Source organism: Coffea arabica, chromosome 10c (assembly GCF_036785885.1).
Source record: "Coffea arabica cultivar ET-39 chromosome 10c, Coffea Arabica ET-39 HiFi, whole genome shotgun sequence".
Lineage (NCBI taxonomy): Eukaryota > Viridiplantae > Streptophyta > Magnoliopsida > Gentianales > Rubiaceae > Coffea > Coffea arabica.
In genome coordinates this window covers 7782643-7792485 of record NC_092329.1, presented here as the reverse complement: position 1 = coordinate 7792485, position 9843 = coordinate 7782643, and the positions used below count along the sequence as shown (strand labels likewise).

Genomic DNA, 9843 nt, shown 5'->3' with positions numbered 1-9843 from the left:
CCTGAGTGGAGGAGTTGGAATTGTGGTTGGCTTGGTTATTTGTCTTTTAGGGTACCAAAGATAGCACAAACGGACTTTGCTTAGTATGACCTCTGATCACCACTTGGCTCGTTCTCCGCCTTTTTTTTTGGAGAATTATTAGAAATTAGTTACCGCCGGCTTTAAGTAATTGATAGTACAAATTAACAGTTATAATTAAAGAACCAGCTCCGGCCGGCAACACGAACCCCCTCACAGAAAACATCTCCATCAAGTTTGACCAGATCAAAAGATGGGCTAATTATCCTGAAGAAATTAAAGTGAAACCATCCATGAAAATTCCTTCATTGAGTAGCAGATGATAGGGTATGAAAGTTGCCTAATACCCTAAAATAGTTTATCTCAGTATCTATACCACCACGTAGGAGGAGAATGCAGACGGTAATTTTACGTCTACTGAAATATTACCTAAAAATTGATTAGGGTCAATTTTCATTTAGATGGAACTAATTAAAGAAAAAAATGAGAAAGTAAAACTTTTCACTTAACAAATTAAACAGGCCATTTTGATCTTTTTGGTGATGATCCATGCATGTTTTAACTGTAAACAGGCCAATTTAATCTTTATGAGTTGCAAGCCACTGTATAATTTTTTTTGCCGACAAAAGTGAAAAAGGAAAAGAACAAAAATTCTACAGTCCCTTTAGATGGAAGTAGATGGAAGATGATGAGGGAGCCACAGCCAAATGCTACAACGTGGCTCATAAACTAAATCTTATACAATCATCATCACTTCTTTCTGAACTTCCTCAGCTAAATGCCGAAGAAGTAGTCAAACTTCACACCTCATTTGACTCAAGCAGATCGATCCTTTAAGCCAAACAGAGGTTTTTGTACCCCATTAACCTTTAGTAAAATTTGATTTAACCTCTTTACAAGCATATTCTCTTCTCTTGGATGCTGTTCATTTGTGTGTAATCCCAGAACTGTGGAATGTGAACTTGTACCAAAACCTCTTGAAGAACAAGAAATAATGGGCTGAAGTGGAAATGTGAACAATTGGGTCCAAAGTCTATCTAATGCCGTATAAGAGGCAATTTTGTTGTGGCGACAAACAATATATCTGGAAACCAGAAAGCAGGAACTGGCAAGACCATTACCATTTCATCTTGAAGAGGACTGCATTATGAGTAATCTTTTAGTAATCATTTGATAAAAGTATTATTCCAGCTGTGTATTGGAGATGAAAATGTCCTTTGAGTGAACAGCACCTAAAAACAGAATAAAATTCTTGCAGATTTGATCCATGGGGAATTGGAAAGTAATCTTTGGAATTAAGTGGCTACATCTTTACATTTATAATGATATTCCAAGTTAGAAAGGGACAATTAGTTGTATATTATTCTGCCCCACGAATGATAAATTTATGAGTCGTCTATTGTTTCCCTATCAATCTTTGTAGGATGATTTAGCAGATAAGAACGAGTTTCTCAATGTTTTAAGCTAAAACTATTGCTTAATAACTCTTGATTATCATATACTAGTTATTTTCTTACTTCTTCCTCATTCCCTTTTTGAAACCAGAAACTCCTGGAGGTTTCAACGAAGCAAGAATATGGGACTACCCATATATTTGAATCCCCACTTTAGTGCAATTAACAGCTACCATATACTTGTACCGTAATTAGTAATTACATAACCATTTAGTATCTTCATGAGGAGGACTCATTTCTTCACTTGTTTTACTGCATTGCTTTGATCTACGACATTCGTAGTATAATATTTTTCAAACTCAAATTTCTCTTGACCGACAATGTCCACTGCTGCAAAAAGAATTAGCACTTTTATTCCGCCAGTCATATTAATTGAACGCATGGCTCATTTGGAAAACGGACTGAAGCAAGGCACACAGTATAGAAAGATCGCACACAATCTTTGAAACGCCAATAAATCTTCCAAGTTTGCATGCCAACCTAATTATTAGCCAGCCGTGAGCTATCTCCAATGGATTTTTGGCTTCCTCCAATTTTCACTTCTTTTTTTCCTTTTTCTGACTCTGACCCTATAGGGGAAAGATAGAAGAAGGGCTTTAGCTTAAGGATTTTAGAATTTACAAATTTTAGAAGTCTTCATCAGTGTTAGTACAAGTTAATTATGACATTTCGAGGGGTGTCACATGATTGAAAATTTATTCATAGTACAATAGATTGATTTCTTCTTTCCCCCATTTTCTTTATATCCGGCCAAAGAGGGGTTTGTTTGGTCGGGGGAGTTATTATGGCTTTTTGGCAATGTTATGAGTGGAGAACCATTCAGCCTGTAGAAAGCAAGACAACATTTCACGTGCCAATCTGTGGAGCAGATGCTCACTTAAAAAGTGAAGCTTCAAACACAGTACATAGCAATACTGAGAAAAATATTTGGCACAGAATTGCTGATAAAGGTGAGTCCATTTTCTTGATTCTTAAGCACTCGAGATTCTTCTTCAAGCTCCTTCTTGTTGAAGCTGAAATGATATCGATCGTAGGGGAAAAAAAATACTAATGAAGAGGAATTTTTGCTAGAAAGTCAAACGTAGAGGGTGAGAAAAGTGTAGGCACCAACTGCATTTTTTGCCATGTATGCACGTAAAGCAATAAAATCTGGACGCCTGATCCAAGAATTCAAGTGGGAGCTAGGTTTTTGCTTCATACTTGGATATGCCCTGCTTTCTAAAAGACATTCACAGTGGGATCCAAAGGCTCATCCCATTCCTAGGGCTTTGGAAATCTTCCTCAACCAGCAATCCTGTTGGGGGTCCTTGACTTATCGAAGATAAACCTACACAAAATGCCTTTAATTCGCTCGAAATTAATTTATTGATGATGTACCATTTTTCTTAGCTCAATTATCCAGGATACTGTTGTAACTTGTACTTTACATGTTACATCCAGTTTATCTGAGAGTCTTTCTTGCAGTTGCAGTGAGTGTGCTTGGATAGCTCGTTATTTGTAAATATTATTATATTCACATCATAGACATATATTTTAGTTACTTTATTTTTTATTTTTTAATTATATTTTTATTTCACGTAAATCACATTTCAAAAAATACTGTAATGTTAAAAAAAAATTAGTTACATTACAATTAAGTTATTAATTCACCCGTTTCAAGCGCATGTCATTTTTCACATAAGTCCTTATAATACCAAGTTCCAACCAAATAAATCATGCTTCACACTATGCTTCAACTTTTGTCCTACTTGAAGCAACTTTTGTCCTACTTCCACAAAAAAAATTAAAAAAAAAAAGTTTGAAAAAGGGGAATTTTCATCGGTCGGAGCCCCAGTAATATTTGTGCTAATTCATTTATCACAGTTTGCTATAAAACCAACACAGAAGAAAGTTATATTCATCATTAACAGTTGCATGCAGGGGAAATATAAATTAAATTCTTCCATCCTGTTGTATGCAGGCCTTTGATTTTTTTTTAATCGAATTTTCTTATCAAAATTTTTGTTTACTAGAACAAACTTTAATAAGGACGATTAGATTATAAAAGGTACGGTTTTAAATGCTTAGAAAGCATTCTTTAAATAAGCATCTCGGAAACTAAAATTCAGGCATGGTCCCTTTGGCGACTTTTGATAGAAATCAAGCATGACTCTTAGGACTGAAAAAAAAAATCAAACTATTTGTCGAATCCAATTTGACTTGGCAAAAGCTCGTTTGAGTTGATTTGCTAACTAGTCAAATCAAGTATGAATAGCATTTTGTGTTGCATAACTTTTAAATTCGATAAAAAAACTCGTTCAATTTAAATTTGATCACTAAGCAAGTCAAGTTTGAACAAAATTTTAAATTTGTTAAAATAATCAAACAAATTTGAATATTAAGGTATTCGACTTGATTAGTTTCGTGTATCCCCCTAATGACTCTTTAGATCAGGCACTGCACAGGAAAATGGTAAAGAAAATGATGACAAAAATATGTCCAAAGTCAACTTTGTGATAAATGGGCTTGAGACGTTGGACGCTAATACAGTCATTACAGAAAAATAGGTTCTGTTTGGATTATCTATTTTTTAGAATGTTTTTGAATTAATTGTTTTTTAAAATGTTTTTGAAATATTTTACTGTAACAATGTACGTGAAAAATGTTTATTGTAAATATTTTTAATGGTGTTTTGAGGTGTTTTTGAAAATATATTTTAGAATATTTTTAAATTTTATAAAATCTTACGACCACCCACCACTACCCCACCCCTCTCCTCCCCTGCCACCCTCCCTCAGCCCCTCTCTGGTCGGGGGTCGCAACCAGAAAATGGTCGCCACCCGTGACCAAATCTGGTCGCGAGTTGTGACAAAAAACTGGTCACCGAACATAACGACCAGATCTGATCTAATCATCATGGTCAATTACCAAAGGGGGTAGGGGGGCAACGAGAGAGATGTGAGGAAGAAGGGGGAGAGAAAGGAAGAAAGAGGGAGGAAGAAGAAAGGGAAGAAGAAGGAGAGAAGAAAGAGAAGGGAAGAGAGAGAAAGAGAAAGAAGGAGGGCGAAAAGGGAGGAGGAGAGAGGGGGAAGGAGTGGCGGGTAGAGGTACGTTTTTTATGGTTGGTGGTGGTGTATATTTGGAGTTGTTTTTAAAATATTATATGGATGTGATGTTCTGGAATTATTTTTATTTGTGTATTACTATAACATTGTATATTAAAAACTTGTTTTTTAAAAATTAAGAATTCCAAACGGAGCCTTCACTCTTTTTGATAGACATAATTAAGCGTCAAGATTCAAAGCCCATGGACAAAAAATGTCACAGACCCGATCAAGAATTCTACTGTGCTGTTTAAGAAGGAGTGCCATGTATCAACAATCTGGTCCAAAACACTGATAATAGCCTTTGCGGGAACGGGCACCAGCTAGCAGATTCTGACTCTGAAATGGGCTTGGACTAATTCTCTGTCTTAATGGACAATCCAACGTAGAAAACCTCACTTCGTTAATCTCGTCTTTCAATCCGGAGAGGCCCAGAAACTGACCACTGGTCGTGAAGAATATAAAAGCTCTTCAACAAGTTGTAATTCATCTTGTACATCTTAAAAAGATATATATTATGTTTAATTATTGTTCATGCGAGCTTATATATATTAATTGCGTTAGAATAATGTGACATTGGTTCTTGCATTTTGAATTTTTTGTTTGTTGACGAAAAATTGACACATAACATATTACGTGACATTTTTTATGAGAAAAAATTACGCAACGTCCATTCTTGGTTCGAGTCTCATATCCTTTCTTTCCCCAGAAGTGGAGTCTCCCTTAAAAAAAAAAAATTATGCCGATAACTTTGGACGGTTAAGCACATCTAGCAGTATATTTCAAAGTTGTCAAGACTCAACTAAGTTGATTAGGACACATTGCTCTCAGTATTTTGACATCCAAAATTCTAGTTTCATCATTGTTTAAAAAAAAGGGTAAGATTTTATTATTCTCTCAACCAAGCAAGGGAAAAGCAAAACCAAGAGTGGGTGTCAAATGCTCTCAGATTAATCTTACAAACGCTGTTAAAGCAGTCAGTAAACGGAGATAAGACTTGGGCAGTGAGATTGAATTAATTTGGAAGGCATCTCTAGGAAAGGTCAGGTCAGGTCAGGTCAATCAACTAGTCCCTAATGGAAAAAACATATTCCTATCCTACACAGGATGGACGTTAAAGACAATGCAAGCAAGAGAAAGATGGTTAGTTATGAATAAATCTTCAATTGCATCCAGATGAGAAAGAAGAATTCAGGCATGTGAAAAACAATTAGGAGTAAATCAAAGGAAGAGTGCAGCTCAAACTAGAGTGAATGAAGAATCCCAAGTAGATGGAACCATCAAACCAACCAAGCAAATACTAGGTCACCAACCTATTAAGTTTTCGAACGCAATGCAATTAATCCAAGAACTCCCTCCCTATCATCTTTCAGTTTCAGCCACCAAAGTTCATCATTATCTTCTAAGTGGACCCTATTCTATTTAAGTTGGGCTCCTCTAAGTACATTTAAGGTACAGTGTGTTACTTTGTAAAATTATTTCGATTTGCTATGCTAATATGCTATGCAGTAGTAAGATATCATCCTAATATGAAAAATAAATACTACTTATGATCTAAGATATAATTAACATCTTGAACCGAGTAGAAATTAAGGTTTTGACAGACATAAATTACTACTCACTAGTATATTCGTCAAAATAAGAGAAAAGAAAATGCGGCCGCAATTCTTAAATATTCCGTGTGGAACTCAAGGAATTTGGATGTTAGAGTCTGGGAATTTGATTGGTAGGGTTGGCCAATAGGCATTATCGGAGGGGGAATATATTATAAAACAGGTGAAAGAGACGTATATCACCCAGCAGCAGTAGCAGTAGGATTTTAAAATTGATTCTTTGTTTTGGAAACACACATTGGATTAGTAGTAGTAGTAGTAACACGCCGTGGAATCTCTCATTCATCTAAATGACTCGGTTAAACCATCGATTAGCACTGATAATATTTGTTTAATGCCCATAAAAAATTGTATGGTTGCAGAATGTGGTTCAACTAATCAATCTATCTCTATCAGAAGAAAATATATGTTTAGAATATCCACCCTCATGGGAAAATATGTTGTATAAAAGATTTTGCGAAAGATTGCAAGAAAATATTAAAAAAATTGTAGGATAAAAATGGTTCATGAACCTACAACAAATCCTGTGGCTTAGGTTTTACCTACGTAAACAATTCAACAAGCATAGGAAAAAAGTTAAGCTTAAGCAAGAAATAATTATGACTTGTAATCTTAATTCTTGGAGGACGAGGACTGTAAAAAGATTCCCTGATGTTGCTCTCAACTATAGCTTTTGAATACACCACTATTGTTTTCCAATTCTCGACCAGAATTTCTGGGTTCAAGACTGACGACTCAGTCAAAGACTGAGGCAAAGAGAATTTTACTTGGTTATCTATTGTTCGAATAATTGGGTAGCAGGTGGTAGTTTCTGATATACTCTCTGCCTTTTGGCCCTTTTCCGGCTTCTTCTCTTCTTTAACCCCCTCATCAACCTGCAAGAGAAGTCAAAGTTGCTCATGGTAATTTTTGTGGAGAAACAATCATATTGTTAATATGACTAGCAATAATATTGCGATGTTTAATCACTTTTCTGCTAAACATTTACGATGATATAAAATTCTAATTGCTTGCTTGCATCTTTATTTATTTAGTAAAAAAAAATATTTACATAATCATATATATATATATATATATATATATATATATGGCAATCCATCATTAATTCTTGGTGATATGTTCAATTCGCTGTGTATGTATGTATAAAATATGGGTATGCATGAATTATTATGATTCATGATAGCAGAATACAATATGAGATGAAATGAAATTTTGAGTTCCCAAACATGAAATGAAATTACTAGGAAAAATTTGATACAACAACTGAGATGAAGGTAGATGGCGGCAGAAGAAGTGGCTATGGTGGTACCAACTGTAATTTTGTTCCATCTCATTCTCTCCCTCACAACTACCTTTAGCCACCTCATTCTAGTTCAGTTGCCTACCATCCTTTTGGATGTTTTCTTTTCTTTTTTTTTTTTCTTTCCTTTTTCACTTTGATGATTGAATTACTACTATAGGTTCCTTGAATCATTTCCCATTTGTGAAGAGTTTTATTTGAACCTTTTTGTCACATATCCTTTTCTTGCTTTCACACTCAATTTCACAAAACCATTCTCTCAATCTCTATTTGAGTTTGACCCGTTGCCACCTACCGGCAGCTTCTTAGCTCTCCTCCTCCAATACAGACCCCACCACTCTTCTTCAATCCATAGAGGAAATGTCTCCCTTTCTTAGTGCTAGACATCCATAACCTCAAAAACTTCTTCCTCTTTGTTAGAGCTTCCTAAAAGGTTATAAAACCTCTCCTCTTCCATTTCCTCTTCTTTCTTTCTTTCTTTTTTTCCCTTTTGCCTTCTCCTAAAACCCTACTCCATAATCTCCCTCATCTAGAAAGAAACAACCCCTTGCTAGATGCCTTTTTCATTTATCTTATTTGGCTTTAGTTCCAGTGAGAATATGATTACTTTATGAGAGCTTTTTCTGAAAAATAAACATCTCTTCACTCACTTCATGGCTTGCTTTCTTGCAGAAGAGATATCTTGATCATTCGTGTCCATGAGAAGATTCTCTATTTTTCCTCAGAGCTTAGCCATCATTATTATTTGGTAGACTAGTAGTTTTTCAATTTTTATTTTTCTTCATCTTCGTGCCATACACAGGAGCAATTAATCAAGTAGCCGCCTGGTGGTAATGGATTCTGGGAATAGTGGAAGTATGCAATCTTCAAGCGGCGGTGATGAAGAGTATGAGTCACGTAGTGAATCGATCTCTTCCTTCTTGAATCCATCAGCCCATTTTGGTTCAATTTCAGACCATCCACAGGCTTCTGTTCCACAACTTCTTCCTCACCAACCCACTAGTACTTTGTTCAATCCTCATTCACAGAATAGTCTTGATGCTTTTCCACAATCGTTACTAGCCAATAACCCAAGTGGTGGAAATACAAATACTACTTCTACTCAATATGGTAGTAATCATGACCTCGTCTGGCCCAGAGGATTGAGATCTGAAGCCAATTATGCAAACTTTGGAAATGTAACAGCTTCATCATCAGCTCAATCAGTTCTAGCCGGTGGTGTTCAAGGCCTCAATAGTCAATCTCCATCTATGCTGCCATCCCTGGGTATTGAGGCAACAAAGAACGATGCTAAGGCTTCCCTCCTCCAAACTGCTGATCAACAACAACCAGCAAACGTAGTCAAAAATCCTAAGAAACGTACCAGGGCATCAAGGAGGGCCCCGACCACCGTTCTCACCACCGATACGACCAACTTTCGACAAATGGTGCAAGAATTTACGGGCATCCCAACAGCTCCATTTTCAGCTGCTGCCTCACCATTTTCAAGAAGGCTTGATCTTTTCTCAACTGTTGCTACATCAAACCTGAGGGCAGCTGGTCATTTGGCCGATTCACTAGGCTCCCTTTATCCTCTAAGGCCTTCGGCACAAAAGATGGTTCAGCTTTCCCCATTTGGGACTTCATCAAACACCATGATTGATGCTCTAGTTTCATCAACTACAACAAATGCTGCAGGCAACATTCCTAATATTCCCTCGGCTGGTGGGGGTAATAGCAGCAATACTGTTTTGCCTCCTGATCATCTTGGCCTTCCAAAACAGCCTCAGAATTTACTGAACATGCAAAATCAGATGCTTTCAATTCAACCCCTTCTGCTTAACAAGCATCAGCCATCTGTCACCCTTGCCACGAAAAATCAAGGGAATACAAGTCACGTTCCTTCCTTCGATGAACTGGGATTAGGCCATCATCCTGATCACCATCAGAATGTGAATGCAAACCTCAGTGGATGGAAAGATGGAGGAGGGACATTGAATGCTAGTCAAGAAAACTTGGGAGGGTCAAGTCAGCATATCAGTAATTACAAGTTTAACTGTTCGGCTTCAACATCAGAGTTTCAGCATGATAAGGGTTTGGAGAATGTTACCTCAGCGGGTGAAGGTACAGTGGGATCATGGATTTGCCCTTCTGATTAATTAATTAATTAGTCCTTTGTGTAGTGTACACAAATTTTAAATTAATTAGGATTATATAATATACCTTGAGGAAGTGTTAGGCCAGAAATTATATGCTATATGCTGACGATCATACATGTGTATGTATTTCTTAATAATTTTGATCAGTTATCACCTCCCTTTCCGGTTTTTGTGGTAATATTTCTTTATTCAGAATTGTTAATTTATATAAGTTAATTGATTCAGCATTTTTTTTCC

General features: G+C 36.3%; 1 protein-coding gene across 1 annotated transcript; it reads left to right on the top strand.

Annotated features, from left to right (window-relative positions):
- The first annotated feature begins 7741 nt into the window (after positions 1-7741).
- LOC113713401 (uncharacterized) lies at positions 7742-9843 on the top strand. Its single transcript, XM_027237122.2, has one exon. It carries the CDS (start codon positions 8302-8304, stop codon positions 9604-9606), a length of 1305 nt encoding a protein of 434 aa, XP_027092923.1. The 5' UTR covers positions 7742-8301; the 3' UTR covers positions 9607-9843.